This window comes from Pelodiscus sinensis, chromosome 2, assembly GCF_052426305.1.
Source record: "Pelodiscus sinensis isolate ZL-2025 chromosome 2, ASM5242630v1, whole genome shotgun sequence".
Lineage (NCBI taxonomy): Eukaryota > Metazoa > Chordata > Testudines > Trionychidae > Pelodiscus > Pelodiscus sinensis.
The window spans coordinates 223,038,587-223,059,978 of record NC_143053.1 but is presented as its reverse complement, the minus strand read 5'-3'; the positions used below and the strand labels follow the sequence as shown (position 1 = coordinate 223,059,978).

The 21,392-nt window shown below is 40.7% G+C and overlaps 1 protein-coding gene across 1 annotated transcript in view; it reads right to left on the bottom strand.

Moving 5' to 3' along the window:
- Positions 1-21,392, bottom strand: part of MALRD1 (MAM and LDL receptor class A domain containing 1) — a 438,222-nt gene that overhangs the window by 396,208 nt on the left and 20,622 nt on the right. The window contains exons 5-7 of the mRNA XM_089776725.1: positions 17,942-18,035; positions 11,104-11,250; positions 5,965-6,122 (exon numbers count right to left, since the gene is read on the bottom strand). Coding sequence (XP_089632851.1) covers positions 5,965-6,122; positions 11,104-11,250; positions 17,942-18,035 — 399 coding nt within the window. The remainder of the gene's footprint in view (positions 1-5,964; positions 6,123-11,103; positions 11,251-17,941; positions 18,036-21,392) is intronic.

Genomic DNA, 21,392 nt, shown 5'->3' with positions numbered 1-21,392 from the left:
CATCTCAAGGAGGGTATGGAGGAGTCAGAGGGGGCTTAGAGAAAGATGGCAAGAATAATTCCAGCATGTCAAAATTCACTTGAGAGACTGAAAAGATTGGGGATTGTTTACCTCACAGAGAATGAGTAAATTGAGGCATGATAAAAGGATATAAAATAACGAATGGTAAAGAAATGTCATCTGGGAACTTCTATTCTCCCTGTCACCAAACACAAAATGGATTTTTTTAAATTAAATGGATAACAAGGTCTGATCCCATAGGGAAATGCTTGTATGACAAAGGGTGTGTCTATACAGCACCCTAAAATCAAAATAAGATATGCAAATTGGTTATGCAATTTGTGTATCTTATTTCAAATCTATTTTGAAATTTGGCACATCTACACAGCACCAAATTTCAAAATAACATGGTATTTCAAAAGTGACGAGGAGTCCTGTGGCACCTTATAGACTAACTGAAGTGTAGGAGCATAAGCTTTCGTGGGCAAAGACCCACTTCGTCACATGCATCTGACGAAGTGGGTCTTTGCCCACGAAAGCTTATGCTCCTACACTTCAGTGAGGGTATGTCTACACTACCCCGCTAGTGCGAACTAGCGGGGTAATGTATGCATACCGAACGTGCAAATGAAGCCCGGGATTTGAATAAGCCGGCCGGCGCCATTTTTAAATGCCGGCTTGTTCGAACCCCGTGCCGCGCGGCTACACACGGCACGGGCTAGATAGTTCGGACTAGCAAGCCATTCCGAACTATCTGTACACCTCGTTCCACGACTGATTCCTCCTTCTTCCTTTCTAACACATTCCTTTTCTTTTGTTCATTTCCCCAATCTCCCCTGTAGATAGTTCTACAGAGCTATGGGATTTATTGTAGTGATTCAGGGCTGGATGGAGAGCAAAATTACTGTTGCTTAAAGCACAGATTGTTAACATGTAAATACTAAATAGGTAGGCACATTGGGACCTGACTGTGAATGTCCATTTTTCTTTCTTCCAATGGTAATATTTTGAGATGGACATGAACAAGACTTGTGGGATGCTTTCTTTTTCCTAACAGTGTATTTGGGCTATCCTTACAGTTGGCACAGAACTATTTTCCCCTTAAGTATCGCCTTCTGCACCCCAGAAAAATAAAATATTAATTCTTTTTTGACATTTCTCCATTGGTGCCTTCACAAACACTGCTGGGGTGACTGCACTTATTTCCCACTGCTTCTTTCATTTCAGTGAGTAATGTGGAACAAATACTTCTTGACTCCCCACGCTGACAAAGGATCACTTTTCACTATGCCTGCAGGGGAGTTTTTTGTAAATGTTATTGAATATTTAAAGATACTTCATGGCATTTGTGCCAGGCCTTCACATACAAACCTAATGAAAGGTTAACAATTAAGTTATCTTTTACAACCTTTTCTCCACTTGTTTTGTAGACCATGTAATAAAACAAACCTTTCCTAAAATAAAATGTGCATTTAGCCTGTTTTTATTGCTTCTTCACTAGGGCTCTTCTCTGCGGTAGGAAAAAGCTATGAATCCTTTAAAATATTTATGAAAAGCCTTTTTAAAGTACTGCTTTTGTTGAGCTGGGGGCTCAGTCACTCAGACTGATTACTGGGAAAACAATATTAACTTGCAAGAAAAAGCACTCTTTTGGTGTTCAGCCTATCACAACTGCGCACTGCACCATCAATTACTGCTCTGTTCCTTTAATTTTCAAGAAGGAAAAGGCTTCAATCCCTTTGTCCTAGTTTTACTTCTGGAAGACACAACTTCTGTAGTGAAAGCACATGATTTGGAGGCAGGACTTTCTGACTCTGCTACAAACTTTCTACGTGATCTTAAATAAGTCCGTCTCCAATTCTGCAAAAATCCAGGTGAGTACTTAACTTTCAGCAGAGCAACTAGTCCAACTGAGAGCAATGTGACACCATGTCTCAAGATAAGCCTATTTGTAAATCTTTGTAGGAGTGAGACTTTTGTCTCTACATCCCTCAGGGTACGTCTAGACTATAGGCTTTTGTCGACAGAAATTTTGTCGACAGATACTGTCAACAAAGCTTCTGTCGACAAAGAGCATCTAGACTACATCCAGTTCTGTCGACAAAGCAAGCTGCTTTGTCAACATGGCAGTGTAGACGCAAAGGACAGCTTAGATGAAATAACGCCTTCTGTCGACAGAACTCTGTCGACAAAAGGCGTTATTCCTCGTAAAATGAGGTTTACCAGCGTCGACAAAACTGCTGAGTTCTGTCGACGTTATGTCTACAGAACTCAGCAGTAGTGTAGACGCAGGTTTAGTTTTGTCAACAAAAGTCCACTTTTGTCGACAAAACCCTATAGTCTAGACACACCCTCAGTTTCTGAATCTGTAAAGTAGGGTAATGGTGCTCACCTATTTTATGTAATCAACGATACATTAGGGTATGTCTACACTGCAGGGTTTTTCTGGAAAAACTACACTTATGTCCACACTGCTATTGCGTTCTTTAGACAGAAAGTCAAAAGAATGGAGGGGTGTTTCCTACAGTAGTAAATCTCTTTATACAAGGAAGAAGCCTTTTTCCAAAAAAGCTTTTTCAGAAAGAAGACGCAGAAGAGAGTGGTTTTCTTGAAAGAAGAGGACTCTAGGAAAAAGTACAGGTCCCCTGGTGACCACTCCATCCACAGTAATCACAACTGAAATGTGAGATAGTGTCCAGATTGATTGGACACTATCTTTCAAAAAAGCAGATCGCTTTTTCGTTGTGCTTTTACTGTGTAGAGACTCTCTTTCAAAAAAAAAGTTTTTCCAGAAGATCTCTTCCGGAGAAGCGTCTTCTAAAAGAAGCTTGCAGTCTAGATGTAGCCTTAATGATTCTGAAGTGCTTTAAGGTGGAATACAATCTATAAGGTGCAAGTACTATCGCTGTGTTGTCTCTGGATGCATTGAGTTTGGTGCTGTGCACATTGGAGGGAGGTTAAACTAGATTTTCTCTGACCTTCTAAATATCTGACTGACAGCAAGATAAGTTTCTGTATTTCACCCTGAGAATAGGTTTCTGGACCTGTAGGATAAGAGTAAGTCTCAGTGTGCATTCAGTCCTTGGCCTCTGCTGAGATGGCCAGTGAGGATTATGGTAGTGTTTAAGATGCATACACTTGTCCTCTAAGAATTGGACTGAAACCAGCCTCCTAAGACACCTACAAGTCATCAGATAGGATCAATCTGAGGTCTAAATATGGTCTGTATTAAAAATGATACAGGGCTGAAATTGCTATTTTCTTTTGGCAAGCTAAGAGCTTTTGCAACATCATTTTCCCTCTTTTCCAGTCATCCAGCCTTAGATAACTCTCTGCCCCCAATTCTGGAGAGAAAAAATGTAATTTGGCTAGAGATCATCTAATTCACTTCCCTTTGAACACTGCCCTGTGGTTCAACAGCTTTGATGGCTTTTGCACATGGAACCATTCGAATTCCATGAAATTTCTGTGGCTCATTTTTCTTTGTACTCCAGCACTTTTGTCAGCAAAACTTTTGTTGATCAGTGGTATGAAAAAACAAACAAATTTCAACTGACATCAGTTTCACCAAATGAAGTGCCAGTGTAAACAGCGCTCTGTCCGTGAGAGACACTCTCATGCCGACATAACTGCTGCTGTTCACTGGGGGTGGCTTATTAGACTGGTGGGACAGCACAAAGCAGCTGCACAGGAGATATTACAGCAGTGCAGCTGCATCAGGACAGCTGTGCCAGTCTAAGGCCATAGTGTAGACTGGGGGAGGGGAACATTTTTTGGGCCAGGGCCTACTGACCCACAGAAAAATCAGTTGGGGGCTGCAAACAATTGAGATTTTGTGTGCTCCAGCCCAACAGTGTGGAGGAGAGGGAGGGCCCTGACCCTCAGGGACTGGACCCAGGCAAGTAAGGGGGGGGCAGCATTTGGCCCCCGGGCCTGAGGTTACCCCCTCCCCCTCGCTGTAGAAATAGTATTAGTGTCTGAATAAGCACGGGGTATAGATTGCTTCCCCTGCCTTAAATATTAGGCAGTAAGCTTGCATGTTGCAGTATTGAAGGAGCTTTTATTCAGAATCTTTCAGTGTGATTGAGCAGTTCCAACTAACCTAACAAAGTAAGTACATTTTGACTAAGAAAAAATGCAATAATTAGAATATCAAAAGGGAAAGATAAATTGTGGCAGTCAAGTCAAGTTGATATAGGGACAGCCAATAAAGTATCTTTGCATGTGCATATCACTGAGTCTATTATCAATTAATTAGATTAAGTTTCACACTCTGGAGTCTGACATTTTTGTCCTTTTTACCCTATTCTCCCCCACAAGCAGGGACAAAAAAAAATAACCAAGCTCTTAAAGCAAAATATTTAAGCTTCTGCATAATTTTAAGTACACATGAAGGTCTGCTGAAGTCAACAGATTCATTTCTGTGGATGGCAGGCAGATAGAACACTGTTGAAATTAAAATAAATTGGAACACACAGGCTGTGTCTAATGTTAGCAAGTAGGGATCTTCCTAAATTCTTGTCTAGAATGCTCCTACACCTCAGTTCCCATGTAGAACACCATGTGATAGATAAATATTAGTATCTGTAAAATAGGGATAAGTCTAATGCCTTGCCCATGGCTACTTAATGAGTTTGTGAGGGAGCTAGGAATAGCATTCAAGAGTTCCTGCCACTCATCATTATACATAAGGTCTCCCTTATAGACAGATATTAATAAAGCTGCATTGCTAAAGGATGAGAAAAATCCACAGCCTGAGCGGCCGTTATACCAATCACACTGCCTCACTTTGAGTAGTCAGCACCATGTCCCTCAGAAAGCCATTCCCATCAAAATAGCTACCACCTTTTGTGGTGGTGGATTCAATATGCTGAGGGGAGAAGCTCTCACATTGGCATAGAAGCCTCTCCAATAAAGCACTAGAGTGGCACAGCTGCACTCTGCATGAAAACAGCCCCACAGATCACAAGACCACACCAGTGGGAAATTGTTACATATGAAACTTGACCAAGCTTTCCTCCTCCTTTATTGATACGGGCTGTGTGAGATGTAAATTTAATTTCCTTAGTCCCATCATTAGTTACCAAGACCAGCTGCAGTGTTCATGCCTGTAGTGAGTAATTGTACAGTAACATCTAGTCCTTGGACAAGAATACAAGGGGGAGATTTATTAGGGATTCTCAGTTTCATCTCAACAGCAGAACATTACAGATGAAGTGGGGTCAAATAGAATAGTTTGGGAGTCCGAGCTGGTGTTTATACTTTAGGTTGACATTAAATTTATCATCCAGCACTATCTGTTGTGAGTTCTTATCACAAGGAAAAGGCAACCATACCATAGAATAAAGTAAAAAATGTGACCAGTTGGTGCAGGAATTGCTCCCAACTACATGTGGAAATATGATGCAATGGTCTTTGCTCTCTACTGCCTCTGCACTGGAGACAGACACAGCCTGAGCCTCCAGCTACCAATGCTGGAGGGACCCAGCACGAAGGAAAGCACACACTGGATCATTTTAAAGTGTACCACAGGTGTTGTAGTCATCTGCTCCCTGACTGGGAATCCAAGAAAGACTTAACTCTGGCTAAGAGTCAAAGTTCATCCTAGAGGTTAAAAGTCATGTGGCCAGGCCCCACACTGGTTTAAGTCAGTGCAGCTCCATGAAGTTTAATGGTGATTTACTGCTGTCCCCAGTCTGTTAGAATCATAGGGTTGGAAAAGACCTCAGGGGGTCATCAAGTCCAGCCCCCTGCCCAAAGCAGGACCAACCCCAACTAAATAAACCCGGCCCGGGCTTTGTCAATCTGAGACTTAAAAACCTCTAGGGATGGAGATTCCACTACCTCCCTGGGTAACCCATTCCAGTACTTCACCATCCTCCTAGTGAAATAATGCCCTTTGATTGGCAAGAGAAAGACACTCATTTCTTTATAGTCTGATCAGGAATGAAAGTTTCTCCTTACCTTATTAGTATACAGTACCACTTTGAGAACACTGCTATCTACCATGGAGTAATAAAATTGAAAATGGCAATTCTTGCCAAAGCAGTGATACATGGAGCTGTTAAGATAAGCACTTTGGAATAATGTGTTGTCATTAACTCCCATACACACATAATAGCCTGAAAAAAAAAAAGAAAAGAAAAAAAATTGTGTTATTTCACAAGACACCTCTTTCCCTCAGTCCTTAAAAACAAGGAATACTGGATTTCAGTCATCACAAAGGCAACTGATGGTTTCAACACCACCAAGTTGTCTTTTTCTAAAATTGTCAAAATGACATGACTTGAACTGCCCCCGTGAACTCAGATACTGGTATCAGCCTAAGGCTATCCTAAAAACAGTTACTTCAGACCATGGCAGTCTCAAGCCACAATATGGACCATGTGCTGTTCAGCTGTTTCACATTTTCAATCATTCCATACTTAATCATTGCTACTTTTATCTGAAGTTTGCCTTTCTTCCTTCCCAGCATATATCTAATAAATATATATTTTACAGTAAACTTGATACTGCTATAGTCTCTAAAGAATTAAATAAGGGGGGAAAGTTCTGCCCTCCTGCAGAAAACACCAAGAGGTGTAAGAGCTCTTTGGAGCTTAAAAAGGGTCTGTAGCTCTGAGCCAGGATGCGTGCACCTAAGTGTCAGCAGCCCACTGTCTTTCCATCTGAAGCAGGAAACCAATTTGGGCTTTTTGTGACCTACTGCCCCTCATAAAAGTGCTTCTACAGAGGCCTAAAAGAATCCCTATGTCCTCAATAGTCCTCTTTTTAATCTATCAGAAATAAAAAGACAAGACACCTGTTCTTTATCAACTACAGCATGGCTTTTTTCCCCTCTTGAGTTATATGATACTTTGCTATTTTCTGGAAGCTCCCAGTTAAGATACTTCGTTATTACATCTAATGTACCCCCTTCCAACTTCTATAAATGTGTGTTCTCATATTTAGACCATACTCCTGGAACACTTCAAACATAAAAGGGGGAAATGGCATTTCATAAAAAATGTTTACAGTACATTATATTTTGTAAAAAGGTCATATGCTCCCAATCATAGCTTTTCTTTTGCACTTAGAATCACAGAAACATAGAATACTAGGACTGGAAGGGACCTTGAGAAGTCATTATTTAGCGTTCCATTTTGCAATACAATACTTGTCATACTTCTTCAGGTCACAAAACCTACCCATCCTTCAGAAAAATGGTAATATTACAAAAAGCCCCACAGTGTGCCAGTCTGCACAGATTACAAAAACATCTATATTTTTCGGACTATTGCATTATGAGACTAGCCATAAAGTAACAGTAGAATTTCTTGCACCCATTGTTCAATTGAATCATACAGGTGGCAACATCAAATCTGGAGCTTGGCAAATAACTCAGTTTTCCTTTTGGTGGTCCTTTTAAAAAAAATGAAAAAAAATTATCCAACAATCCCAATTTGAAAATTGTGTAAAAGATTACTCAAACTGAAAACGGCAAAGGTTGCATAAGAACATAAAAACGCCCATACTGGGTCAGACCAGAGGTCCATCTAGCCTAGTATCCTGTCTTCCAACAGTGGCCAATGCCAGGTGCCTGAAAGGGAATGAACAGAGCAGGTAATCATCAAGTGATCCATCCCGTCGTCCATTCCCAGCCTCTGGCAAACAGAGGCTAGAGACACCATTCCTCCCCACCCTAGCTAATAGCCATTGATGGACCTAACCTCCATGACTTTCTCTAGTTTTTTTTAAACCCTGTTATAGTCTTGGACTTCATGACATCCTCTGGCAAAGAGTTCCACAGGATGACTTTGTGTTTTGCTTGTTTTAAACCTGCTGCAAAATATTTTATAGGACCTGAAATGAACCATTTTGTTTTGTTGTCAGGAACTTTTTAACATAAAAATCATAGCAAATGAAAGGCTAGATTAAACAACAAACAGAGATTGGTGGGTGACTCCCTAATAACTGTTTACCCTGTGTTAGAGCATTTACCTCACATGTGGAAACCCAGGTTCAGTTCCCTCCTCTGCCTGATGTGAAACAGGGCTTTGAACCTGAGCCTGCCACACTAAGCATCTCGGTAAAAGCCTAAAGGAAAGTGCATTCCCAGTTAGTTTACAGATCATTTCAAGAGAGGTGATAGGGAAGGGCTTGATGTAAATTTCAGCTTCTCTTCTAGGACAGAAGTTTCAAAATCCCAGGGGAAACAGAGCATACTGGGCAGGTGCACTTGCTCCAAGGATCCTGCCACCACGGGGCGCAGCACCCTGCGATACCCAAAGCCGCATGCTCGGGGGATGGAGCTGTTTCCATCAATACTTGTTTGACATGGGGAGGAGAAGGCAGGGTGATGTGGGACAGTCTCCCTCCCTGCCTGCTGATAGTCCTGGGCCAGATTGCACAATCACTCTAGCTGGGATTAGCCTGTGAGCCAGGAGTTTGAGACCCCTGCCTAGAGTTCGAGCACTGTTAGCACCAAGAGATTACATCATCCCAGGGCTGTGGTATGCAAAGAGGAACAAAAATCTGGATTCTCCTCTAAGCAGTCTCTTAAGGACCCCAGTCTTACTGCTGCACAGTGCCTTTGAGGAAAACATCTGCCCAGGTTCTTTTCTCCCTACTTTTCAGTACAACACAGTGAAGGGTTTGGTTCTTCTTTCAGAGTCTTGATTTAGTTGCATGGAATACATGATAAACAAGTATTGATGGGAACACTTTCTGGATAGGACTAGACAGATTTTTACAGAAATTTGTTACAGTAAAAGGTCAGCACATTCATAGCAAAAAAAGACAGACTAGACATTGAAAGGAGTTCAAATAAACACCCTTTCCAACTATATTTAAATAGGTCTTCACCTACAAGATTATGAGGAAGTAGCAGGTAGTAAGAAAATTCTGTCTGCTGAAAAATTATTTGAGCTATGGGAAGAGAGCAAAGAAAAAAAATCAAGGGGAGATAACATACATTTTTATAATGTAGGCCATTTTCACGATATACATCTGATGGGATTTTCATCAGTTGTTTTTTGTAAGGTTTTGTGTGTGTTTTAAACCAAGGTGTAGAAATCAGTTATTTATATATATATTTTAAAAGTCATATAATTGGCTTGATTTCTGATTAAAGAAATGTATGGAAAGGAGGAGAAAGAGAGAGAAAAAGAGAAACTAACTATGGGAGTCACATGCAGTATGGTGTAGATCTAGAGACAAAAGAAAGGAAAAAAATCTGCTAATGGATAAAAAATACAGTAAATATAGAAACTATTGGTCAGAGGAAGGAAAAAGCTCTGAAAGAACCTCTAACTTTAGAGAAACTAAGAGAAAAAGTAACAAGTGGGGGAAAGAAGCAACAGAGCCAAACATATTTTTTAAAAAGTCAGCCAAAGTCAGAAAATACTTTATTAAATTTAACAATACCAGGAAACTAGGATTACTCAAATCCTATAAGCAATTCTTCCTTTATAAATATAATTATCTAGACCTCAGCTCTACAATTTTGTTTCCTACCCCCTTCCTATTTAGGATAGTGGACGTTTTATCAAAATCACAAGCTAAAGCTCAGTCAAACTCCATTTGGAAGCTTGAATTTTCATACAATGCATTTTTGCAATTTCATTACACCATAGCTCTAGTTTTTAGCATTTTAGTCATTAAGATTACCTTTGCTTTTCCTTTATAGCTTGAATAACTACCAAGAAAAGAAATGCTGACAAAGTGAGTATCAAGCAGAGAGGAACTGAACTAGTTCAGAATTCTTGGATGCCTTCCAACATTTACGGAGAATTAATTTCTGTGTGTTGCTGTGCCTTTTCTCTCATCTTTCTATGTGTTGTTTCACATTTATAATATGAAATGCTTAGAGCAGCCCAAACTCATTGTTTATGGAGAATATATTCAGCCTATTCAATTATCTATGTCTATTTACCAATTATATAACCCACGTAGTTGAATGATAGGCTTTTCAGAACATATTCATATCTAATAAAGACTAATTAAGGAGTTAAATTTGACCCAGTCATGTACTCAATAGCTGATAAAAAGGGAAGTTATTGTGTCTAATACCTAGAGAACAATGATTGCCCATATTGGAACACAAGAAGGCTCATAGCCATTACTGACGTTAGTGTCACTGACTGAGGCAATATCCTTCATGAGAGGTGTTCAATTGAAGTTCCTTCTTTGTTAACTGTCCCAGCAGAAGTTAAAGGCCCCAGAATAATTGAAAAGAATGGGGAAATCATCTTGGTTTTCTAGGAAGCATTCCCTCTATACTATCACACATTTTAATGTTCAGAAGTACATTCTATTAATAAGTGCATATAGCAATCATGCTTGCTTATGGGGAAAACACTGTACTATCAACATCTTATTCATTGTTACAAAGTGATTTGGGACAAAGCTGAAAACTAAGCTGATCCTGACCCTAAGGAACCCTAAAGCCCTTGCTGACTTCTGAAGATTTCCACATTATTGGACTCTGTTACCCCAAAAGGGGTGGACTTGAACAAGTGATCTGGATGGAGGGCTGAGCTGCTAACTGGACAGAGCACCATAAGGCAGAGCTATAGAGAGAAAGGGCAATGCCCAGGAGGGAGACAACTTGCCCACTGGCCTGGCTATTAGGTGACACTGGCAGTGAGTGTTCCTCTTCACATGCCTCCAGAGAACTACTGCCACCTAGAGAGAGGCTCAGATTTATAATTCACGCTTAAGTGTGTGGATTTGTTTTGTCCTTCCTTGCCCAATGAAAGGCATAATGCATGGGAGGCTAAGACAAAGCAGTACCTTAGAAATAATATGGCTGTGGCAAAAATGAACAAACCAATGAGATATGCTATAGAATAATGATGTAATCCTCTCCCATAGATAGGGCAAAAAATATTACAGTAAGGTTTGATTTATCAAAGATCAGCTTGTTTGAAAATTTAGCTGAAAGCTCTTCATGTTCTCATAGCATGCACATAGATCTTGTTATTCATATTGAATATTCAGAAAAGTAGTATAAAAATAAAGCATGTGATGACTTCGAATTGTATTTCCACAATATTTCCCTCAGACTTTTCCTATAAATTACCACAATCTAATGACAGCTAATAACCATGTATTTATTCTTACCTCCAGTATCATTGCTTTGATCTTTTAGGGGAGCTGATTTTGAGGCAAGATTGTTGCCTGCTTTTGTGCGCACCCAGGAAGCATTGTCAAATAATGAATATGAATTCCAGTCATACATGTCAAGCTCGAAACTGCAAACGTGCTGATCTAAATGGGAAAGCAATCATTCGGTTACTTCAAAAGTCATTATTTCTGAGATAATTTCCTTTTAGAGATTAATGTTCGTTGAACTACTTGACAGGTCTTCTGCCTTTGGTCACCTCACAAGCAATCAGCCTACTACTGGATTTAGCTGATACTCTATGTTGCCTTCTGTAGTGATAAAAAATTTTAATATGAAAACTAGAAAATAAAATGCTTCAATTGCTTTGATCTGGTTTTTTTTTCCTCTGATTTTTTTGAGTTCTCAAAAATTTTAAAGATTTAGACTTTTTGTTGGGAAAAGAAAACTTTTCAAAATTTTAATTCTTGCAGGAGGAGAAAACTATTTCCCACCTAACTCTAGTTATTAAGAATATTCTGTGGTAGAGGTTGGGTTAGAGGTGGTGGTCTTCTGAAACACAGACATTCACTTGACCAATCCTTTACATGTTTTTATGCAACACAGTTGCAAATCTGTGGCTATTATGAGCTATGTAATTAAGCATCAGCCACAGTTTAGTCAAATATCCTGAGTTCTCTCTTAAACTGTCTGCTTGTAAACATGCTTATCTTTACTAATGACCTAATTTGCCTTTTTTATTAAATATTGAAAAGCTAACATGAGCATATAACATGAGTGTATAACTTTACTGCAAAGTACAAACTTCAGAGGATTTGAAATGTAGATCCTTCACCCCTTTTGATATCAAGTCAACCAAAGTTGGCTTTAATTGTATTACCGCTACAAGTTTTCTGAATGGCTGATATGTACAAAGCTGAAAATAGTGAGGTGCAATTTGGCATTTCAGCAGTCCTTGCTTAATGATGACATCAGTGGGAAATTGTGTTTATACAAGAAACTATGGGGTCTAACTCTGCTTAAATCAGAATTTATAAATACTTTGGGTTATCCAGGTCTACTAAAAAAAAGACAATGACTAACTGGTTTTGAATTTTTTTTTTTATATTTAAGTATATGTGGCAGGGGTGGCCTTAACATCAGGCGAACTGAGGTGGCCGCCTCAGTGCCACACTGTGGAGGGGGTGCCACTAGGACCCAGAGCGTGGAAAATTGTGTCTGCTGCTGGTGCATATGTATTCTCTCTGCTATAGATGCACAGAGATGGTGGAGTTCTGTGCTGGAGGAAGGAGGGCACAAGAGACATAACAGGCAGGCAGGAGAAAAGGTGGCATGGGGGCATCATTTCAGCTCCCCACCTAAGCTCCCCACCAAAAATCTTCTGGGCTGGCCCTGATATGTGGTCTAATACATTTTTCTACTAATGTCTTGGTCTCAATAGAAAATATTTTTTTTAGGAAGTTGGATAAAACTTTTTAATGCCTGGATCTTTTTAAATTCTGGAAGAGGGGTTGATGTACAAGTGGAAATCAGTGGGAAGTAGAGACCTATGGAGAGGATTTCTGGGGAATGCTGAGTACTCAAAGGCAGTAACAGAAGGTAGTTCCTTGTGCAGTAGAGGAAGGAGGAGTGGCACATTGAAGGAGCAAAGCAGTTGGGGACAGAAGCAGGAGAGGTGTATGTGTGAAGAGAGAAGTGGACTCTGCACTTTTTCAGGCCACTCAAAGCCATTCCATAGATATATATATTTATTAATAATTTTGTAGTGTGTTTGTGTGCCCTATTTTAGGGAAAACCTCGTCTGTTTTCAGTAGACAGGCAGATATTGGATCAAAAAATTTTTAAATGAACATATCTGAAATAAGGTAATTTATACAGTTTTCCCTAAAGCTTAGTTTTATATCAGTGAACACAAATGTAGCTCCATGCGCAGAATGGCTGGTACATATGGTAGTGACAGGAAGGATTTCTGGAGAAATGGAAATTTCAGGAAATCAAACTAGTCTCCCTCTCATCTGGCCATTTCACAAAGACCAGCACCATAAGGAGTATGCATTTCAGCTAGTCTTTTTTCTGACCCTCCATTTAAAATGTTCTGCAGTAAAACCTCTTTCCTTCAGGTGTAATTAAAACTCTTCTTACTCTTTGTTCTTCTGAGATGTCATCTCAGGAGGATGACTTCTCACCTACAATGTGCCTCTAAATTTAGATGCAACAAGAAATAGGTTCAGTTTGAGCACATTTGATGTGCTTTGTTACTGCTCCAGCATATCAGTTGATACACCATGCTTGCTATATATGCAAGATAAGTTTAACATTATATGTAAAGGAGCTTCAGGGGGTAGCCGAGTTAGTCTGTTACAGAAAAAAAAAAGCAGCAGCAAGCAAATGGTCTGGTAGCACTTTATAGACAACAAAACATGTTGATGGTATCATGGGCTTTCGTGGGCACAGTCCACTTCCGGTCATCTGTTTTGCTAGTCTATAAGGCGCTATCAGACCATTTGCTTGCTGTTATTATATGTAAAGCGGGTCTGCCAATGTGTGTGTGGAGGGGGAGGACAAAGGGAGCAGTTATCCCAAAGCCCAGCGAGACAATGGAGCCGGGACGCTGGCTGCACCATGTGGGCCACATACTCTGAACTGCACAATGGGCTGGTGGGGAGGAGGTGCCAATGTTCTGGGTAGTGCTAAGGGCTGGCTGCCCTTGGCCACAGTTCTTCCACTCTTATCCCCACCCCTTCCTGGAGCACATAAAGCCAGTGAATTCACACACATGCATATACTCTGAGGGTATGTCTACACTACAGTGTTATTTTAAAATATCTTATTTCTAAATAGCTTATTTTGAAATTACACGTCTACACACAAAATGCATTGCAAAATAGCATTTTGCTATTTCAAAATAGCACGTCCACACTGAATGGACTCCGAATCGCATTTAAAGCTGGCCAGAAGAAGTTCTGGCAGGGCACCAGGTCAGGACTTACTGTGTGGGGCTGCTGCCTGAGGCTATCTGAGGTCTGTGCTTAAAGGGATTCCCCTCCCCTCCCCTCCCCCTCCCCGGACAGCCAGTTGTCAGGTTTCCCTGCTTGCTTGTCTACCTCAATGAGGGACAGCAAAGCATTTTGTCTCTGAGTGCTCTAGTTGCCCTCACTCAGGACACCACAGCACTCTGCAACACTGAGCCAGAGCTGCCCCTGGGCACTCTGATGCTTCTCTTGGACGGGTTGCTGTGAGCCTGGCTTCACTTTCTGCAGGCTGCCATCCAGGAGGTCCATGGGGGCCTGTCAGTATCCAGGAGGCTCTGCGGGAGAGCTTCCACCCTGAGGAGCACTAAGAGCCTCCCTGGTGTGCCCCACTGAGGGCTTGTGCTTCATTCCTCCCTCATGTCCTTCCACTTACCCCTCCCTAACCCCCCTTCCTAATGTCAAATAAAATACACATATTTTCAAGAACACAAACTCTCTTCATTTAACAACACTGGGGGGGAGGGAATGAAACTCTGGTGAGACGGGGGAAAGGAGGTGGGAGAGGGGAAGAGAGAGGGTGGGAGAGGGTAGGGGGAAACATGGGATGAGGGAGCTGGAAGGGGGAAGCAAGGGGAAGAAAGGGGAGGAGAAGCTCAGGGCTCAGGGTTGGAGGTCTTGCTGGACCAACCTGATTGTCATGCAAACTTGGTCCTGGGTTCGCATGTGTCCTTTGGTGGCCAGGCTGGCAGCTATCCTGCCATAGACGGCCGCGTTCCTCTGTCTAGTGAGGAAATCATGGAAATTGGGGGCATCCCCCCAAACCTGAATAAAATCCATGATCTCCACCCTAGACCAGGAAGGCACCCACGTTCTCTGGGCCCTGGCAGGCTCCTGGGAGCTGGCAGACTGCTCCTGGGGAGCAGTGGAGGGCTGGCTGCCAATGGCTTGCTGGCTCATGTTTTGTGGCCACTAGATCAGGGGCAGTGACTGCTGGCTCTAGGCTGGCAGGCTTGGAGCTGGCACAGGCACTGTGGCCAGAGTCTACCCCTTTAAAGGCTCCGGGGAGAGGGGGACAGAGTGTTCCTGGATGAGGCCAGAGTAGCCACCAGGGAACCCTCGAAAGGCTAGAGGCCCCCTATTTCAAAATAAGTGTCTACACAGCACTTATTTTGAAATAGTTATTTTGAATTTGGTGTTATTCCTCGTAGAATGAGGTTTACCAAATTCAAAATAAGCGCTCCACTATTTCAAATTTATTTCAAAATAAATGCTATGATGCTATGCAAGTTATTTAGAAATAAGGGCTGTTATTTTGAAATAACTTTGCTGTGTAGACATACCCTAAGAAATCAAGGACATACCGGCTTATTGGCCACAATGACAATGTCATTTTTTTCCTCTAGATTTGTTTCATTATTCCACCTCAGCTGTAGTAATCCTCCAAGGAAGAGACAGAGAGAGAAAAATCACATTCCTGCATTAAGAGCTTCACTGACTCCTTGTTTCAATCTAGGCTTGTAAAAGAGCACACTGCAGAATATTCTCCATTCAGCATAGGGTGAGTATGTCCAAAGCAAGTAACAGGGTTCCCAGCACTCCTATACAACCCTGCTGAGTAACAGTTACAAGTGGGTACTGGAATGTAAATAAGCACACCTGACATCCTACTTTGCTTCTACTTTTTGCAAATGCAGGACATCCGAGGCATGGAAATACTTACAGCCCAGCAAGTTTAACTGAAATTTAAGTTTTCCTATTTACATAGAGATGTGCCCTGTGAAATAAAAATTAATCTAGCCCCGAATTACTAGGATCCTGAAGATTTGCATGCGGCTCTTAAAATAAAGATAACACTGAAATAGATCACTGTTCAGAATTCTAAAATATTAAATCAGTTTGGGGATCTACTGTAAATTCCTTCTCATGGGAGCCTCCTATTTTAAACTCCAGTGTACAAAACTGTTTGCAAAAGCTAAATATATCTGAGACAGAAGATAACAGTGTGATGCTGGGAGACCAGACACCAGTTTATGGCAAGGTCTCCATGTCTCAACTGAACACTGACAATAAATAGCTGAAATCTATCTGGCTCAAATGTGGATTCAGATAAGATAAGTACTAAAATATTTGGACTCTATCGAATGCTTGTGAGTTGCTGCATGCATTAATCTTACTTGTAATATTTGTATCAGATCTGCAATGCTATACTTGAGTGTGCATATTGTGAGCCTCTGTGACCATGCATCATCATATGGGAGAGAGACATGAATTAATGTGAAGGACAGCTCTTCTATAGAAACTACTATGTCTCTCCTGCAAGAAGAGACCCATCAATACCAGACAGATTATAGCTGGATCTTATAACTAGAAACTCTCTGCATCTGGATTGAAGAACAGTCAGCAAAAGGACTAAAGACGTATTGTTGTTCTCCTCTCTCCCCATGAAAATGAGGCACGTGAGTGGTCTCCTCCCATCAACTGAGATTGTAGCTGGGAACACATAGCAGGAGAAGGATAAAAACTCCAAAGAAAGATATCTATGTCACTGGGTCTGGGGGAAGGAGGGAGGTGTTTTGAAGAACTAAGCAAGAGATTCCCCAGCTACTTAACACAGATTAACTGTAAAGGACAAATACTCAGTTTGCTGATTATAGAAGCCTCTGTTACCTTTTAAAACCTGAGACCAACTAAGATATGAATTCACTTGCTTTAACCTTGTAAATAATTTTTAAATTTCATTTTCCTATTTAATAAATCTTCATATAGTGTATTATAGGATTCTTGCTGTAAGGGCCGCATAAAAGACATGCTCATCTGGATGGCAAGACAGACTAGAATATCCAAGGGGACTATCTGTGACTCTGTTTAAGGTTGTTAGTGTGTCGGGGGCATATTTGTTTGGTGAAGCTGGTTGCTGGAATCTAAGTTTAGAACTAACAATGAGTTTGGCTTTTTCAGCACCCTGCCCCAAGGTTTGTACTCACACTCTTGTACTACTAATATGAGCATCACAAACATATACCCACATGGTCCAAACCTCAAAGCTTTGCATTCTCTACTGAGGCCCAGCAGATGTCAGTACAGCTCAGGAATGAGAAGATGCAAAGTTAAAGCCATTTTTGCACCAATTCTGGATTATCGGTGTGCCAGCCAAATCTTCCGGTGTAATTTAGAGTAACATGGAGGCTACTCTAATTTACATACGCCAGTGGCCAAAAGAGGTACTTATTGTAGTCAGGGATCTCTGGAACAGCAGAAAAACCTCAGACATGCCCCTTTTCTCTTGAACAAATCCTGTCTGCTAGCTGGAGAAAGGGGAACACATAGGAAATATTCCACTGGCTTTACACCACTGGAGAATGCCACTATGCTTGGATGATCTCTTCCAGGGCTGACTACACTGAATTTATGGCTGCTGAGAGGCAGGAGAGTAGCACAAAGTAATTACAGGGCAGCTGAATCAGGGCCTTACAGTTTTCAAAAAGCCAACAGAACTTTTTTCTGTTTGGTGGAGAGGGGGAGGTTGTTTTGTTTTGTTTTTAAAGGTCATTGCCACTGCTTTCCCTCAGATGGCTGAAAACATTAATTTTCATTCAAAGAACAGTAGATCTTACCTACCCATTGAAGACTTTGTGGTGCTATTTCTGCAGAAAGCTCATCAGGCATTCATAATATACCACATTTTTATTGTCTCTCTTGTGGTATGAAATCTGACAGCCGATAGTTTGGAGGAATAAAATATAAGCCTCATTAAAATGATTAAGAAGTTAAGAAATATTTTGAGTACAAAATGGCCTCTTTGCTTTTTTTTCTTTTGGCTTCAGGGGGAAATAATTATTTGTGTGGTTAAAGAAAGGATTCTTACCAAATACTGGGAAACATCCTCCACTGAAAGAAATATCATCAATAGCAATGGTATTATCCGGCTCCGATGCCTCAAGTGTCCCTTGAATGACAACCTGAATGATGTTTAGCAACAGGTTAGGAGGAAATACCATTAATTTTGTGTCACATACGTAAGAATAATTATACCTGCATGCTGCAGAATCACTGAAGTTGTTAATATTACGTGAACGGACGAGAATATAAAATGTAGAGTTTTCATTAGAAATAAAGCAGCTCCAGGTCATGCAAAAAAACCCCCAAAAAAGGTAGTCTATAAGGTGCCACAGGACTCCGCGCCGCTTTTGCAAAGAAACAAAAAATACCTCAGCGGATTAACAGCCTGGCTTTTGCTCACTGCTGTGGCATTTGTCACCATGGATTTACTCCTTAGTCATTCTTTCAGGTCCAAAACTAAGTTGACTTTAACCAAAAGTCCCGTGCAGACCACAATAAAATATATTCTTTTCAGAGGACCTCAGTAAATTAGTATCACAGTGGTTAAGAGACAGAAAAAAAAATTGAATGATCAAGTCCCTCTTCCTTCTTACTTCTAGCATTTACCAGGCAGAGATCTGGAGAAGTGATAGAACATTTAACGTCACACCAGCCTGTAAACTATAGACAGCCTGTAAACTGACAGCTAATACCATTCCAGACTGTGGAAACTAGAAACTGCATCTTGAGAAACAAAAGCTATCAGCTGTTAATCACAAATGCCTCAAAGGAGCTATACTTCCATCACTTACGTTGTGCCATAGGACCAATGCCAGATGCTTTCCATTTCTGTTAGTGATTTAGGACTATATTGTAAACCAGCCCATATGGTCACACAGAAACATAAGGGGAATAAAACCACCCAAATACACTTCCCCTGTACCACTTTCCCTCATCCGGGCCTCAGGCCAAGTGGGGAGAGCAGGGCTGCATATCAAGTACTTCTTCACCAGAGAGGTCAACAGAGAGATGGGTAGAATTTAGGCTTTGCTGTCTCCCCACCATACGCTACTGAGATTATGGTGTTGAAAAATAAGTAATTTGCTATGAGCAAGAGGCAGTAGAAGATAATTTTCCTGCTGGCAGCGAGGTGGAAGTGGCAATAAGGAAGAAACTGAATCACAGTTGTCAGGGCCCTTTACGGAGTGGTGATGCTACACCCTCCCTTCACAGTGAGCTGTATGTAAAAGCACAATCTTGTCTTAATAGTAAGTGTCAAAATGATAATACTAATGCAGCAAAACTTTCAATATTTGTTTTAAAGTTCAGAGACAAATTTATGAACTGCTTGTACAACTTAATAGTAAATACATGAGGCCTGCAAACCCATCTTTACAATAGCGGCGAGGAGTCCTGTGGCACCTTATAGACTAACCGAAGTGTTGGAGCACAAGCTTTCGTGGGCAAAGACCCACTTCGTGACCTGCATCTGACGAATTGGGTCATTGCCCATGAAAGCTTATGCTCCAACACTTCGGTTAGTCTATAAGGTGCCACAGGACTCCTTGCCACTTTTGCAGATTTAGACTAACACGGCTACCTCTCTGATACTCGACACCATCTTTACAATGTTTCATTCTGATTTGTAATGGAAACAAACTCTGAAGCATGAGAATTTTTCGTGGAACAGAAATTCCATTCAACGGTCTTTTATTTATTCATGTTGGCTACGTCTAGACTGGCATGATTTTCCGGAAATGCTTTTAACTGAAAAGTTTTCCGTTAAAAGCATTTTCGGAAAAGAGCATCTAGATTGGCAGGGACGCTTTTCCGCAAAAGCACTTTTTGCGGAAAAGTGTCTGTAGCCAATCTAGACGCGGTTTTGCGCAAGAAAGCCCCGATTGCCATTTTCACAACTGGGGCTTTTTTGCGCAAAACAATAACACATTGTCTACACTGGCCCTCTTGCGCAAAAGCATTTGTGCAAGAAGGCTTTTGCCTGAATGGAAGCAGCATAGCATTTCCGCAAGAACACTGACAATCTTACATGAGATCGTCAGTGCTCTTGCAGAAATTCAAGCGGCCAGTCTAGATGCAGCCATATTGTACAAAGTTTAACTATATCAAGTAAACTTTGGGTTAGTCATATTGCAGTAATTATAATTATATATTCAATATATTCAATTTTCCGTTGATTATATTGTTTTAAATATGCTTCCAAAAATGTTATTCAGCACAGGATCATAGCTTGGAAAATAAAACATATACGTTTAAAAATACAATAGTTAAAAAAAAAGTTTGACCATTTAACAGTTAGCATTGCATATGAGGTTGAATTCGACTGATTTACAATAGGCTTGCTTATTAACAATTTAAACCAGTGTTCTGAAATTATCTCCTTGACTAATCTGAGTAGACATTGAGTGAACTTGCATGATTTGGATAATATTAGAGCAGTAAAGTCTTGTTTTGGTTTTGCGCAATCAGAGGTGGTTTCAGAATCATATTCTACATAACTCCCATATGAGATACTATTCAATGTTGTACTACTGCTATCCCCATTAAATACCCCCCATGCAATTTGTGTGACTAATAATTTATCGTAGATGATGATATTGAGCATAAAAACTGTGTGTGTGTTACGCATACATAAGGGGATACCCTTAAATGTATCTAGACAATGCTTGGTCCTGCCATGCGGGCAGGGGACTGGACTCAATGACGTCTCGAGGTCCCTTCCAGTCCTAGTGTTCTATGATTCTATCAGTTAAGTGCTTTCTACAGTTTAGTAGCTGACTGTGATGGCACCTGATGATCCAACACCTTTTGGCCCATATCCATTAGTACTTTCTGACTGTTTTGTATCGGCAAGACAAAGCAGCCATAAAGCTGTTCTAATTGTCTAGCCATGCTGGGTTTTCAGCTATTTTGTGTCTCTCGATTTGCACAAAATACCTGACATACTGGTTAATCTAGCCCTTTATTTTTTAAAGAAATAGCACATGCCTTCTCTGGGAAAATCGATAAACTTAGTGGACGCTCATAAAGTGAAAACTGCATCATTTCATAGGAAATAGATGCTAGATATTTAACATATGCATATGAAATAAAACTATTGCAGAAAGAAGAGTACCTAAGAAGGTGGTTTGCAAGCTTCCTCAGCAGTTTGATGGCAAACCTCCTCTCACGATCTTTAGAAGAATACTTGTAATGAACACCGTGCAAGATATTACAAGAATAGCATGTCCCTTCAGTCTAGCCAGGCAAAACAACAACAACAACAGTGATAGATCACCAGCAGTTATTGTTTACCACAATACCTAGTAGCAGCCTTGATTTGTATAATCAAATGTTCCCATGGAGCCAATATGTCCTAACTTCCTATGAATCTTTTAAAGATACATTTTTGTATACAGTGAATGAATTAATGGATGAATGGATTAATAAATATTACTCTGATAGTTTGAACACAAAGTTGAATGTTGCATTATAAAGTA